Source organism: Acinonyx jubatus, chromosome C1 (genome assembly GCF_027475565.1).
Source record: "Acinonyx jubatus isolate Ajub_Pintada_27869175 chromosome C1, VMU_Ajub_asm_v1.0, whole genome shotgun sequence".
NCBI lineage: Eukaryota > Metazoa > Chordata > Mammalia > Carnivora > Felidae > Acinonyx > Acinonyx jubatus.
In genome coordinates, this window is record NC_069381.1 from 194,552,505 (window position 1) to 194,569,451 (window position 16,947).

Genomic DNA, 16,947 nt, shown 5'->3' on the forward strand with positions numbered 1-16,947 from the left:
AGCTGTTAGCACAGAGCCCGAGGCGGGGCTTGAACTCATCAACTGATGAGATCACGACCTGAGCCAAAGTCAGGTGCTCAACCAACTGAGCCACCCAGGCACCCCTGCAGAAAAATTTTAATTCCAGGTTATTGGTGCCCTTCTACTTAATGCTGTATTTCTCAGCCTTACTGATTCTTTGAATTCATTTGGGATCATTCTGTTTAAAAATTAGAATGAACAAAATGTTACTTATAAGGTATGTCTGCTAAAAGAATATTTTTGTTGTTCCCTACTTGGTAATATTTGCTGTCTTAGTCCCTTCAGGCTGCTGTAACAAAATGCCACAGACGTGGTAGCTTAAAGATAAGAGATTTATTTCTCACAGGTCTGGAGGCTGGAAGTCCAAGATCAAGGTGCCAGCAAGGACATATTCTGGTGAAGGCCCTCTTCCCAGGTCATAGCTGGTGGCTTCTTTCTGTGTCCCCACATGGTGGAAGGAACTAGAGAGCTCTGTGGGTCTCATTTAAAAGAACATTCATCTCATTAATGAGGGCTCCACCCTTATAACCTAGTCACCAGCTAAAGGCCTGACCTCCTAATATCAAATTGGCATTAAGATTTCAACATATAAATTTTGAGGGGGGCACAAACATTCCTACTATAGACTTGCTATTCTCCTCTGTTAATGGGGCTTGCCAATCAAATGCTGAATAAACTTCTTTAGAAAATAAAATGCTAGGCTAAGTATATCTGGAATTAAAGTCTAGTTTTAGTTTTTTCACTTACTTGAGGTGTTTATGAACAAAATCACAACTGATCTGAACTTGTTTCCTATCAGTAACATGAAGTATCAAATACTCTACACTGCCATGAGAATATTGAGAGTGAATTAGATAAAGCCCGTAACAATTGTGCTAATTTGCAAAGTACTTGTGGAAAAGGTCATAGTTTAAACTCATATATATTCTGTTTGCATTAAATTACTTCTATCGAAAGAGACTATATTTCAGATTAATCAGAATTGTGACAGGATGAAGAACACATAGCAAATGGTGCAGCAGGTCATGCAGAGAAGAGGGGAATGACAAAAAAGTTGATATAGACACAGATGAGGACAACTGTGAGAAAGGAGCTAGAAAGAAATGTAGATGAATTACAAGACATGGGGGTGGGGGTGGAAACACCAGAAATTAAGGTAAAACAAATAGGGAAAAAAAAAGGACACTCACTGCCTAGCCTGGGAGAATCCATTTCTGAGATTGTACATCCATGTTTACTGCTCTAAAAGCCAAATGCCCTAGGTCCCCCATCTGTAATTTTGAATGGGAGATTTTAAGAGTCAGAAGCTCCATCATTTATAAAAGCTGTGTTGGCCAGTCTTTTAAGCTTTTATAGCCACCAAACCTGAAGCAGTACATGGTGGGCCCAGGGCATGGATATAACAGGAACTGTATTCCCATGTCCTCTTGGTTATATTCTCCTGCTTCCTCATCAAGGGTTTCATGAAGCACTCCCAATGGTGACAGGGACTCTGAGTCCACTCTTCATCAATTGAGATAAAATGACAAGTGATTCCTGCCTTTTCAGTAATAGGCTTACCTAAGGTCCAGTAGAGTCCAATCAACACCCTTACTGTATTTCCTTTACACCTTTGGTTCTTCCTGAAGCACTCAAAAGTCTTGTTTCTTTGCATATGTTCCAATCAGTCAGATGATCAGGTTCATACAGCTCTTTTAAGGGTTTCTAGAACAAACAACTCAACAGCAATATGGGCAGTATCTGCTTTTACTATTTTGAGGGACTTTGCCTGTGCTTGACAAAATTTCAGGTTAGAAGCAGTTGGTCTGATCTAAGACATTCTAGGATTATAGAACATCAGTAGGGGAAGAAAAAAGGTTAATATTTTTTTTTCTCAGACTATTTTTATTTTCCAGGATCTCCCCCCACCCTGACATTTATCCATTTTTCTATGGGATTATATATACTTTATCTCCTTTGTCAATTTATCCCATCTGCCTGTTAGGCTACTTTAGGGAAGCAAGTTTTGTGCCAAATGGAAGAAAAGCAGCACAATTAAATTTCACCCAATATTATCCTCATTGGTCTTCTAGTGAAAAGTTAAAATCATAATGGGAACTTTTAGTGGGGCTATTAATAAAACATGAGATGTTACTGGAAGTTTAATGGGTGCATCTTAGACCTCCTACGAGCAAAAGGTATAGTTTCTCACATCCTAAAGATGGTCCTTTGTCTTGAGCATATTGGTATATCTAAAAGTCATATCAAGATTTCAATTATTTATCATTTCTCGGACCCTACTGCAATAGAAAAATCAAAAACAAATGGCATCTTTTTAAAGTCTTTTTCATTTTGCTGTTGTCAGTATTATAAGGCAGGTGAATCTGATAAATATTTCTTGTTGATTTTCAAGGAATTCTTCATAAATGTAATAATAGTAATTATTTGTTAGGTGCATCTTTTTTTTTTTTTTGCCTTGCTATTTTGTTTACCCTTTTCCCTATAAATTAGGTATTTTGAATGAAAAGACCATCAAGGAAGGAAAATTTCATTTGTACTTTTCATTCTATGTGAAATTATTGGGAAATGTGATCAATAGCCACGAAGATCTATAAACAGTTATTGGTGAAGAAAAATTCTAACAGCTATCTCACATGTTACAGTAGGCTTGAAATTGTCATAAGCATACAGTAGGCTTGAAATTGGGGGATAAGCAAACAGCTAAATGTAAATAAAATGAGTTTGCAGTCATATGTGCTCTTTTACATTTCTGGTCACTAAGACATCGGTAACAGAACAAACTTCTCATGGTAAAACATAAGCTGCATTTGTAAAATCCGAGAAGTTTATGATTCATATAGTGATAGTGTAACATAAAGCAGAACAGACAACTAGCTACATTTTTGCCAATGTGATTGAACAATGTCTATGACCTAATTCTTATTTAATCTTGGTCTGACTCCTAAGGAATGCTAGATTCCAATATGGTTGACCATTTGTTGGATCATTAACTGCGTACCTTAGAGCAAGTCACAACTTTCTGCCCTCAGGGTTCTTCTATAGAGGACAGGCTCTGACATACAAATCTCTTAGATTAAGGGTAAAATAAGATATATATGAAAACTGTGGAGTAAAGAGATGCCATCATTAACAAGTCATGGAATACTTTGTTCCCTGCTCTGGGGGACAACGTAGTAAAGTTGGAAATTTCTGATCTCAAATGTATCCCTCTCTGGGTCAGGAAGTGTGACACATAGACCCAACAGCAATAACTTGAATAAGCCTGATAGTATTCAACAGTTTAATCTTCTGTATTTGGAAGATATGTTTGTGTACAGAGTTTTCACCAGAAAGTTTTTATAGCAAACACTTTATGTCAGAAGTTTATTTTATTGGTAAAATATTAAATAATATACAGAATTAAAAACTGCACTTACACTTCTGAGAAGAAATAAATCTTGGACAAATTATATGCTTGTTCCTGAGATTCCCTAAATTTATTCCAGTAGCTGTGCACTCAGACAGTACAAACCTTTATAATATAATCCTTTTCACAAAGTATTACAAAGTTTCTGCAGCTTTAGTTGTACACACATACAGACACACACTCACACATGCATATACAACACTCATACACGTATACACAGTACCCACATACATGCACAGAACATGTATGTGTGTGCATTAAAAACAAAATACAAGTCCCACATTTTAGTCTGCAGTGATAAAACTGTTTAGCAGAGGTCTCCAAATTGGTATATAGCAGAGCTGACTTGTCACACAGCTGCAAAGACTGTCTCGGTATTTCCATAGTAAACCTCATTTTCTGAGGTATTGTATTTGAACTTTAAAAAAACTACATTACACTGAGCAAACCTGACATACAAGTCTGGAATTTTAATTTTACATATATATTTTTATATATTTCTTTTCAAAACAGTTTTTATTTTCCCAAATTATTAGTTTGAAAAAAAATGAGGTTTACTGGTTTGACCTATTTTTTTTTCTTTTGCTTCTAAAACTCAAAATATCCTAGAAACTGTCAAGCAATTAGTTTTTAAAGTAGTCTAATTACCTTTGGTATTGTTAAAGAAAAAAAATCTAAAATGGCCAAGACACATACTGTACAAATGCAGTAACTGCCTTTAAAAGAAATGCCAAAGAAATGTTATCTTTTAACAAAACATGTATTTACATTACAGCAGTTTTACTACAGGGACACAGGTATAAAAAAAGAAAACCAGTATTCTACATATAAATATGTATGATACGAAAAATACTTCTTACTTAAATTTGTATGAAAACAGTGCTCCAAATATTTCTTAAAAATTGTCTTCAATAGGTGATAGGTGTTTAAAATTGAGCTAAGTGCTTTGCTTTTATTTTAAAGTTCATTTCCAAAAGAAGGAAAATGAAATAAAAACTATTAGGTTCTTAATTTAAAACATTGGACAAGGGTCTAAGAAGAAAATTCAGTCTTTAAGAATTGCAACTTTTTCAACTTGAGGACACATTTCTCAGGCAAAAGATTACCAATTTTAATGGAAATTTAGCCTAAATAAAGATACCATGAGAATAAACCAGTGGCTTCCACATCCTCTAATCTTTTTATTATACGGTGTTTTTTTCTTTGCTTGTTGTGTCCTTTAAACTAACATGCCATGATCTTCAAGGATTTCTTTTTTGCCATTAACTAAAGAAAGAATAGATCAGTTAAAAAAAAATAACCATAGTTTTTAAGACTTCAAGGAAAGTATTGCACTTGTACAGAAAGAAAAGAAAAAAATATCTTTTAAACTAAATAGCAGAAGCAATCATTCGGAGATTGCAATTATAACACATGGTCTAAAAGGTCCAAGTATTAAGAGCAAATATGAAGCCTGGAGAGCCCCCTCCAAACCTGGAATATTATTATAGTAATGTTAAAGCATCTTCTCCCGACTGGGAGATTTTTAAGACTTTTTGTTTTAGACTTTTAACATCTTTCTAAACTCTTGCAAAAAAATTATTTAATCTCTCATACATTTTAGGAGGAAAACCAAATCAGAACACAAAACCCAACAGAAAAGGAAGGCAAACATACCATATTATGATGACACGATCTCTGGCGTCCTATTTTAGGTACCCAATATTTGAAAGTGAAAGTAGCACAATGGTTATATACCTTACTATTTTTAATCCAACCACTTCTCTTTTTAATATAAAACTACACTTGAGTATAAAAATATGTCAGCAAATTATACAGCCAACAAAAAATCACACACAAAAAGTTAAGACTTAAGAGACCAATGAATCGGAAGTCAGAGTTGACCTAATCTTCAAATAGTGGGGGAAAGAGAGGCAGAGATGTCCAGAGGCAGTGATGGAAAGGATGTGGACGGGGAGAAAAGGGTGGTTGGGGGAGGAGAACAAAATTGAAGAGGTAACAAAGAACTTAGTTACACAGAAGGGGAAGTGATTTTATGTTCAAAATCTGAGAGTGCCTGACAGTCAAAATGTTTTATCACAGTTTCAGAAATTGAACTACTTAACAAAAAGACACAAAATAATACAACAAAAAACAAAACCCAGAGTCCTTCCCTTGTTACAGTGTATTCATTTTTCAAAAATCCACTTCCAGTAAATTAAGTAGAATCCTGATAAGTGCATAGTAGGGGATTCAGTGACCTCCACCCGTCTGAGAAGCTCTTCTTACTGTGTGTCACTTGAGGTAATTTGAAGGGCCCAATTAACTGCAAACTGGCTTATCTGTACCTTTATGAAGTTATATGTTGTGTTTTATGTGGCTTAGCAGAGGGCCTCTAAATTTTATATCTTATTCACAATAAAAAGGACATCTTAGAAAACTAGTCATTCACGTACCACTCTCTGTATGGGGTAAAGGTTAATTCACAACAAATTTATACAGAAAATATACAAATGCAATGTTATGGGAGAAAAATCCCATAAACAGAATTAGGAACTTATTTCTAAGAGTGCATGTGAAAAATATCCACAAACTTACAGTACAGCAAGAGAAAACTAAAAAGCTAGAAATATAATGTTACATAAAAACCTTATGGAAATCCCAAAACTTTAGGTTACTGCAATAAATGTAATAAAAATATTCAAGGTGTCATTATTTGGCCTAGCAATACACTATGATAAAAAGAAACACTAGCATATCACAGCTTCTTGGTCATATGACATTTGCTTTGTATAACAAGCAGCTCATTTTTATTTATTTATTTTTTAAAAGCTGTCATATCCTAACACATCCATTGCAAGTAATACACAATCATGGCAGGAAACCATTTGAGATTATGCTTTGGAGAATAGCAATGTGATATGACTATTCAGTTTTGTTTTGTTCAAGGAGAATTAATTACCTGCTTCTTTACCTTATTCCATAAAACATTAATAGATTAGGAGACAGATTCTCAGACTAGGACAACACTAGTCTATAAATGAAATTTCAAAACAATACTGTATTTTATTGACCAAAATTCCACTAATAAAGCCTGTGTGATACTAGAACTGATTCTTCCTTAAAAACAAAACAAAACCACATACCATAATGCAATTCACAGCTGAAATTTCCCTCTATGCCATATTTTACCTACATGATCTTGTAATGGTATTCAGAAATACTATCAAACTAATAAGATTAAAATCTGGTTGCAAAGTTTCCTTTTACTTTAAACAGATGAGCTGAAATTCTCTGATTGGAACTTCCTCTAACAGTTTTGCCCTAAGAACATGAAGATGTATTATATAGTACTCAAATTTAAGTGGTTTTTAAAAATACATAATAAAAGTGTTTGTAGAGCTACAACAGCTAACCAACACTCTCTCAATGCATTTTAAAAAGGCACCAATATAAAGAAATTTTATAAGTATTTAATACATTAAACTCAGGATCTTAAGATACCAGTTACTGTATATTTTAATTATTTTGCAGAAACTGGAGGTTTAAAAACATTTCTGAGATAACTCTCATATATACAAATTTTAATTTCACCCCTACTCTTTTCTTTTGCATTTGGGGAATTTTTTTGGATAATCTTATACAGATAGTACTTACTAAAAATAATATATAAAATATAACTAAAGAGGACCACAAATGTAATGTATCTCTTCTTGTACAATGAATATTTCAAAGTAAAAAAAAAAAATGTAGTCAGTACCTCTTATAATCTAAGTTCTCTCTTGAAACTAGGGGCATACAGTTTTTTTTTTTTTGTTTGTATTTTTGCAGCTTTTTCTGTTCTTTTTCTACTTTACAGAATCATTTTGGAGATAGGATGACATAACATTTGGAAAATCAGTTAAAACATATTTTCATCTAAATGCCTTCACTGATGTCAACATATCATAAAGACTTCATAGTTTTGTGAGGTGTAGAGTTGAGACATGGTAACTATAAATCAAAACATCAAGCTCACTAAAATATTGTCTTTTTCCATTTGCCAACACATAAAAATTAATCTTTTTTTTTTGTATCTTCCTATTCAAAAGTTATTTTTGTTTCCTTCGTTTTGGAAGTTATACCAAATCAGCTTAAAAATCCTTTTCTTGTTTGTTTAGATTCATTCTGCAAGTAGATTGTAAAGGCCCAAGGTTTTAGTTTAATAGTTGAACTAGTCCTAAAGACATACTAATAACTTCTTTAATATTTCTTAATACAATCTGGTAAAGTAAGTTTACTAAATTTCTCAGGTATTAACTAATTTTAACTCTTTAAGTGCTCTTGCAAGACATGTGGTGACTCTAATTGCTTCTTTTCATGACTTTTCTTCAAAGGAGTGTGTATGTGTGTATGCACACATGCACGCACTGACACACACATACAATTGCTTGTATGCATGGAGGAAAACCATCTTCTACTTTGTAGCCAAATCTAAATCCTGGTCTCTCGCGTTCTGTCCCTCCAGAAAATTCTCAACGGAATGTTTTAACGACTCGAAATCTCTTCCAATCTGCTTATTGGTCATCTTCACCGTTCTAAAAAGCCAGGTTAGAACGGCTTTTTAAAAGTGATTGACCACTATTAGAGAGGCAGCACACATCTCCAACAGGAGCTGGAGGTAAATTTCTGGGCAAAATCAGGGCAAAGCAATGTGATGAATTTCTGAATTTTTGCCAAACCAGAAGAAAGGGGCTAACCCATTTTTATGCCCCTCCAGTACTCTAATGTGAAATCTCACCTAAATAAATTGGGCATATAACTGTTATGTAAAATTTGATTTATTTGGTGTCTGACCCTCATATTTATTTTTAGGCCCTACCAACTTGCATATTTCCTTTTGTGAAGAAGGAAGCATGCAAATATAGCCATTTAGAGTTTCCCAGAAAGCACCATGCCCACAAAAATTCTAACCTGCACATTTGAATTGACCTCGTCCTCATTTGTCCCTGCCACACCCTGAGCCATCTTTATCTCTTTCTGTTCCTCATATCATGTAGCTAAGAAAGTACAAGTATACACTTGTAGCAAATACACTCTCACAAATATTGTCCCTTTGATAAAGTAGATTCTCAAATAGATGAAATCAGAAAAGGAGTACTGTCTTCATGGGGGTACTACACAACTCTTTAGGTCCACCTAAAATTCAGCTTCATCCCAGGGTAGGTAGACACATGATTGTTCATACACTGAAAAAAACAAATAGTGAACAGGAAGAAAATTCATAGATGATGCCAGCAGAAATCCACACACAGCCAAAGTTATGAACACACTGCCATCCACATTTCCTTAAATTGCAGTAAAACACAAAATCAGTAACTTACATTATTTACCTTCCTCCAAAAGGGAAAAAATATGAAATTCCAATTTTTTGACTGGTTAGTGTAGGGGGAGGTAAGGAAGTCTCAAAAGCATACTTTACCTTTGAATAAATTGTGTGTTCACCATGTACCAAAGCATGCAGGAGGGGAAAAAAAAACAATATTCTATTTAAAACGTTTCATGTCTCTGTTTTGGTGCATTCTCTTAGATTTAAAGGACTAGTTTGGACATTTCTCCAAAAATAATTATAAGAGGAACGAGTAAAGGAGAGCTGAGTTAAAATCGTCTTTGCCCAGCTCTAGCTGTGTTAGTGCTCAGAAGCTGTTTAAATAAGCAGATGATAAATGAGAAGATGAGTCAAGAGCAGTATTGGGGCCGGATTTGCTTCTCTGTCCTTAAGTCTCTAATTTTGCTAGTTCTCACATCATTCTGCATTAAAAACATAGTTTCAGCCTCCTATTTAATTATTTTTTTAAGAGCAGTTATCAGTTACTGCTTAACAGAATCAGTACTCATAAATGGCTATCAGATAATCCAGCCATGGTCAGGCCTGTCCTCCCTCAACACAAGCAGCAATTTCTGTATCCAGGTATGTCCCCCCAAAATGACTTGAATTGATCTCATTTTTCCCTTCCCTCTAATGCTGTTGGACTGCACATAAAAAACAGAGCACCTTTTTATAAATGAAATAAAAAATTTGCACATGAAAAATGATAACATGTATGGATTAAGAGGTTTTTTTTGTTTTGTTTTGTTTTGTTTTGCTAAGGTACTGAGATTCATTTCTGACAAGGACTTATAAGTAGTTGAATGTGTTTGAGATGGAAAACTGTGCAGGACATGGTGACTTTTGCTTGGAGGTTAGGTTACATTCTAGACCCCAAAAAGTGTAAAAAATAAGCTGTTTTTTTTATCTGTGGTCTAATGTGCAGGTTACAAAGAAGTTCCCTTTTCCTTGCACCAAAAGTGGTAAATGTTATTATTCAAGAAATACTAGAATAAATAGCCCTAGTTCCATAACCTTATGGGGTTCAAGTTACCATATTCAGGTCGAATTAGTAATTGCTCCGAGATTTTGAGAGCAAAAACCTATAGCAAAGAGTTTCATGATCTTCTACTCAAGTAGTAAAGGATGATGGACTATGGATAGAACACTGGGTGGTCACAGCTTGAAAAAATCAGTGGGAAAAGAGAAATACCAGAAAAGGGATTTCTGAGTAGGTTTTTTTACTCCTACTGTTAGCCTAATTATATGTTTCTGCTGACTGGTTAACACTGATTAAATGCAGATAAAGTGACAATCGTAAGCATACTTTTAGAAACAATTATGTACACTATGCCGCCATCACATTACAACTTTAAAAGAAGACTTCCAAAACAAATTTATGAAAAGCAGAGGTCCTTTCTGGAAACTACTGACCGCCTCTTAGCCACTCTTAGACCATATGTTATTCTTAAAACTAGATAAAAATACTACTCATTAAAGGTGTTAAAAGTAAGGCTGCCAGGGTGTCTATAAAATACCAGTCATCAAAACTAAGGAAAACAGTGCTCAAGTTTAGAAAAATTAGATCACAGGACCTCAGATGTATTGTAGGTGTCCTCAACTACCTGTAGTTTACAAGTTCTGCTATATGGTACAGTGTATAACATACCGTATTATAAATTCCATTGGGGAAGTAAACATAGAACCCACAACAACTCATCCAAGGATTATCACTGAAATTAATACATGTGTTTGTGTTTCATGATCTCTAGAGGAAAAAAAAAAGTTTACATTTTGAAACAGTTTCTTCTTTGAAGAGTAAAATTACTTATACCACTTTAAATTGTGGAAGTTCTACCCAGAAAACTCCAAACTCCCTTGCCTTCAATCATAATCCTGAACATCAGTGGCAAATTAGAATCTCTTAGGTGAACCTATATGAATCAAGTGATTTTTTTTCCAAAGCATGATATACCTTATATTTATGCATGGCAGAAATGAACTGCTCTTAAATTCCCACGTTACCAAGAACAATATCCCCTGTCCCTTCTCTCTTCTGTTTCTTCCTTATTGTAATTAGGCAGAGTAAATGACACTGCATCCACAAAATAAGAATTAATGACAGTAATAATATTAAACAAACAAAAATAAAAGGTATGTCGACATCTGAGGGAAGGTGGGATTGTAAGTGCAGTATTTCTTCATGTGCAGTTTGTTACTTCATAGGGGTCCCCTTTGGAATGAAAAGGCCTAGTGGAATGTGTGCTCCCCTCGAACAATGTGTGATGAAAACTCATAACGGTCCTGGCTTCTGTAGCCACAGATGTTGCATTCCAGTGGGTCCCGGTAGCCATGGCAACCCATATGAATGGTGTACATGACATGGTCTAGGAAAAGGACTCGGCAGTGCTCACACTTGAAGGCCCTAATCTGTTCTCCTTCTCCATTGAAGACCTTGTAGATGTCCTTCAGAGAGCCCTTAGGAGCCTTGGTGGTATCCAAAGCCTTGACATCCTCCTTCATGTAAGCTGGGCTTTGTTTCCTCTTGGGATTTAAGGCAGGGTTTCCTTGGTAGGACTGGTGGTCATCATGGCTGCTTTCTGAGTCTGTAGAATCCAGGCAGCTATTGCTGGGAGAGGCCTCTCTTTCCTGGGGTCGACTCTTTGGTCTGATGAGAGAGAGAGGACCATCCATGTTGTTTTCATGACTATCGGAGGTTTCCCTGCTAATGGGTCTTTCTATCCTATTTGGATGATAGACCTGAGAATAAGCTGAACTTATAACCGGGGCCACCTCAGCGATTGTGCTTGGCGGGTGCTGCATCAGTGGGTGAAGGGCCTCAGCTCCAAGGTAGGTGATTGCATTGTTGATGGCTTGGTCCATCATATGAGACTGCATTAGCTCAGCCTCTTTCTCATATGTTAAGTTCATATCAAAGTGAATGTCTGGGTAGCTGAATCGCATGAGCTTTTCCCCTGAAAGGGGGAGGGCAAGAAAAGTAAAAAAACAAACAAACAAAATACAACAAAATTAGTGACTGGATTAAAATATAAATGTACAAAGTTAATTGTCTCCATTTTCTATAATATGATATTCTTTAGATCAAGCATTTGTGCTCTTTAATTCTGCTAAGACTCAAATACTCTCAGCCTGCAAAGAGGATTAGTAATAAGAATTTCACAAGCCATTTGCACTTGTTTTAATGCCATCATGAAAATGCATCTAGCCAGAAAGGTATGATTGAGTGTGTTATCCTATTTTCATTCTCAATTAGAATTTCCACTTGTCTAGAGCTCAGCAACTGTAGGCAAAAGCAGAAATACCAGGTGAAAATAAGTCAGAGACTATGCTTGTTTTGCATATTTTAGACATCAGTGACCAAGCCACAAAGAGCATAAAAGCGAGAGTGATCTGATTATAACATCTGTCACTTCATTGTTATATATGGTTAATTTGGTTGATTTAACTGCTACATTAGAAAAAAAAAATTATAGAGCCGGCATTTGTCACCCTAGAGAATTCAAAGATGACACCATTAAAACACTGTTAAAAGCTGTATTGTTTGATAAACTGAATGGAATTTAGGACTATTTAAAAACCGGAGTTATTTCCACAAGTAGTTTATTTACAAACTTGGAAAATAATATGTTTGTTGTTTTGCTTCTTGAAATGGGGAATTCATCATTTTTACACCATCCCTTCCTTGTTTAGACATATGGGCAATGGTGCTGATATGTACACCCATTGTTAGTTTTCCATGCTTTATCTTGATTGAAGTATTTTTGTAGTTTTCCCTTTAATATCTACTTCAACAAATCAGTATTTTACTTCAACACAGTGTCTAAAGATTAACCATAAAAGAGCCTTGTGCATAAAGCAGGAGAAATCATTTTAATTTTTCTCCTTTAAATGTTTCCAGCTTTGGATGGTGTATTTTATCTTTTTAAAATTCTGCCACTAAAACAACGTGGTCTCCTACTAATTGCCTGGTTACTTTCATAGGTAAATCTTACAGATAAAGGCTTCTTAACAATATATGTGGACTTCTTATAAATGTTTAGTATGTTGTTATAGATGGATGCCTACTTTGTAATGTTGATAAAAAAATGTTTATCTACAGAACTGCATTCTGGAAAAGCACTTTTGGATCACTAGTATTATTTCAGGTTTGAAAAGAGGTCCCCAAAGTGAGATTAGGGTTATAATCGGAGTAATGAAAATGGAAGAAAAAAATGATGAGACCTGATCTCATGGCATCCAATTTAAGATACTGCAATGTTAAGACTTAAAAAGTTAAACTAGACAAACCTAATCTATATTCTCAAAGAGCTTACAGTTTAGAGAGAGTGACAGTGATTTAGGAATCATTTATAATACAGTGTGATATGTGCTATGAGGTCAAATAAAAGGAATATATATTAAGGGAGTAAAATAAGACTTCTTGAAGAAAGTAGCAGCAGAGATAAGAATGTGATGACAAATATTAGCCAAGTAAAGGAATGTGGGGGTGGAGCAGCTGGTAGGAAAGCTCAGAGGCAAGAGGGTATGACTTGTTCAAGGGATTACTTAAATTTCAGTATAGCTGACAGTGGAAATAGATGAGAAAGAGAAGATAATAAGGCTCATTCAACAGCTAAGGAATTTGAATTTCATGCTGACAGCAATACAGATTAATAGAGTTAAATGGGAAAGTGACTTGACTAGATATTTATTTATAAAGATGGTTTAGGAGGTTATTGCTATAAAGATCTGGTGGCCTGAATTAGTATAGTGGTAGTGGAAATGGAGAAAACCCAATGAAATGGAGAGAAATTTAGAAAATATAGTTTCTAGGGCTTGGTGATTATCTAGACTTAGAATGAAAAAAAGAAAGAAGTTAAGCATGGAGCTCGTTTCTTATCTGGGAAACTTAGTGGATAGCAGATAGAAAAGATGATGAATTCAATTTCGGAAAACTATGAGTAATAGTCGTGGTCCAGTAACTGCTGAGTAGAGTCTCAAATTTAGAAGAGAGATCTGGGCTTGAGATGTAGATACATAAGTCATCAGTTGATAGAAAGTAACTTCTGAAGCCAAGAGAATAAAAGGTATAACCCAAGCATTATTGGTAAAGTGTGAAGATGAGAAGGTCAAAAATAGAACCTGGGAGAACACCAAGATTTTTATGCCTGCCCACAGACAAAGGCAAGTTGGATTCCTGCACTGGGCCCCATGTTTACAGAGTCCCTTGCTCCTCATGGAATGAGGAATGTGTAGAGCCAAAGGAATATGCCTATCTGGAGATTACTCCCTAGACCATACCCTGGATACCCAAGACTGAAGAATTCCTTTCCCAAATGGCACTGAGTTTGCACTAAAGGTTAGCATAGTCCTCTTCATATGGTCTATCTTCCTGGTATGCACACACTTAGGCCTGAGGAGAGGCTAATACACTACTCTTTATGTGCTGTGTGTGGGGTGCAATGTGAAAAGAAGCTGAATGTGCAGGCTGAGGTGTCCACATGCATATGCATGAGGCCCCTTTTGGTACTGGAAAGAAACAGAAGTGGGTCTAAGACAGAGGGCTGGCTCCAGGTCAGGCAGTGGTTCTGCTCATGCTGTCAAGGTCTGGTGTGGAACTCTAAAGGATCTAAGCATTCTATATTTATTTGAACTCAGTCTTCCAAGTTAGGAAGGTAGAACAATAGTTTTTCAGCTTAGGGGCATCTGGGTCTCTCAGGTGGTTAAACATCTGACTCTTGGTTTCAGCTCAGGTCATGATCTTGTGGTTTGTGATTTCAAGCCCTGCATCAGGCTCTGCGCTGTCAGCACGGAGCCTGCTTGGGATTCTCTCTCTCTTTCTCTCTGTCCCTTCCCCTCCCCCCCTCAAAATAAATAAACTTAAAAAAATAATTTTCAGCTTAATTTAAAATATTCAAATATTTAGGCATATGAATGGAGGCCTTCATTAGTACTTTTGCCCCATCTGCATAGCTGTTAAGGGTAGATTCATAATGAAGACTGAGAAGGAACAGAGAAGCTAGAAGAAATGCAAGAGATCAATGTCATGGATACCAAGAAAAGAAGTGTTTCAAAAGCAATTCATTATTCAGGAGTGGCAAATGTTCTGACTGATATAAGATAGTCTAAAAAGGGTCCACTGCACTTGACACTATGGAAGCTGGTGACGTTGATAAGAATCATTTCATGGGGAAGAAAACCAGGTTGCATAGACTAGGGAATGAGTAGAAAGAAAGAAATTATGGAAAGCAAGCATAGAGAACTCTTTCAACCACTCCATTTTTTGAAGAGGAGAAAGTAGGTAGTAGCAGGAAGGAGATTTGGTTTTGAGGGAATTTTTTTTTTAAATGATGAGAGTTCATCATATTAAATACTAAAAGGAAAATGCCAATAGAGGGGAAAGACTGAAAATACAAGTGAGAAAAAGGAATAATAAAATGTAATGTATTGGGTTGGCGGGGGGGAGGCTGTGACAGAAGAATTCCAGGGCACAAGAAGAGGAATTAACCTTAATTTAAAAGAGGGATACTTCTTTCATTGAAACAACGAGGAAAAAAAGAAAATAGTCCTATAAATGCACTTAATCCTTATAAAATTAGCAATATTGGTATCATTTCAAATGACTTTATTCCCTGTAAATTGAGCTAGAATACCATCAAGAAGTGAGATACCATGTTTGTGGAGAATAAATGTTGAAATGGCTATAGGGTTCAGCAGGAGAGAGGACTATGCAGGGATGGGATCAAAGTAGGACTGCTACAATGTGGATGGAACAACTGATATTTGAGATCACTTATTCACTGATTCATAGTGACCAATTTGTAAGGCTGTGGGCTTTTCTCCAAAAGTACTAGCAGCCCTGTAGATACGGCACAGATGCTTCTCTGCTTTCAATAGAGTGGGGTTTCCTAGTGGGGTTTCACTAGGAGAAGGTGATAGACAACAAAGTAAGAGAGTCAAGAATATTGGCAACAGAGTAATAAACGTGATTAACCATGGAATCTAAGCTGATAATAAAAAGAGAGGAGAACACAAAAAGATAGAAAGTTCAGGGATCATTGGTCTGTAGGGCTTGAAAAGGTCAAAGAATAGTATTTAGCCGAGGGGCATGGTAAAAAGGAATTTATAGTGAGTGTGGAGTGATGAAATTTTCATTTCAAAAACCATCACAGAGACAATGTGTGATTGCTTTTTATATACTACTAGAAAGGATAATCCAAATAAAGAAAAAAATACCATTAAATTCCTAATAAGAATCTAATGTTATTATTTTAAAATCAAGACGTAATTAGGAAAAAATCTATCCCCCTTTTCTAAGGATATAATCAAATCAAATTGAGAATAGCATCTCTAAGTCATAGTAAACATTGAAAATGTTACAAAGAACAAAACTAGATTCAGAAGACATAAAAAAAAATTATATAAAGGAAGAAAGACTGGAAGAAAAGTTAGGGCCCAAGGCAAGCTTTTGAGTATTCTTGCAGTATTCTTGATACTATATCAGTATCAACTGTGATCCCTTAGGGCCGTTCTCTAGTCTTTTTTTCAAAGGGCTCTGTCAATAAATCTCTCCAGCTTGTCTTAAAATGATATTTTGGTGATTTGTTAGTTCTGCGATTTCAGATTGAAAGGATATCTTCTCTAAGTGATTGATTATTGGAGTAAAAGAATTTTATTAGCCTTCCCTCCCTGAAATAACCAAAGATTTTCTACCAGTCATCACTCAACCCATATCAGGATGTTCCACAATACTCTTTGACAATAGAATATGAGAATCTATTTGAATATTTTTCTCTTCTAATTTTTACCCTTTATAGTAATAAAATCTATAAGAATAGATATATTACATATATAATTAATGGCAATTCTTTATATAGAATCACTATTTTTTATGTATTCTTTTTAAATTTTATTTATTTTGAGAGAGACAGAAAGAGAGGGAGAGAGAGAATGCGAGCAAGGGAGGGGCAGAGAGAGAGGGAGAGAATTGTAAACAGGCTCCATACTGTCAGCACAGAGCCCTACACAGGGCTCAATCCCATGAACTCTGAGATCCTGACCTGAGCTGAAAACAAGAGTCAGAGGCTTAAAACCAATGGAGCTACCCAGGCACCTCACTATCTTTTATACATTCTTAAAAAACTTAGATGTTTTTTGCATCTAAGGGCTTGGAAATGAAAAAGAAAAGTCGAAA

General features: G+C 35.5%; 1 protein-coding gene across 13 annotated transcripts in view; it reads right to left on the bottom strand.

The window, feature by feature from the left end:
- Positions 1-222: 222 nt before the first annotated feature.
- IKZF2 (IKAROS family zinc finger 2) overlaps positions 223-16,947 on the bottom strand; it is a 164,895-nt gene continuing 148,170 nt past the window's right edge. For all 13 annotated transcript variants that reach the window (XM_027051621.2, XM_027051601.2, XM_027051584.2 and 10 more), the window contains one exon: positions 223-11,728. In XM_027051621.2, the coding sequence (XP_026907422.1) occupies positions 11,004-11,728 (725 nt within the window). In that variant the 3' untranslated portion in view covers positions 223-11,003. The remainder of the gene's footprint in view (positions 11,729-16,947) is intronic.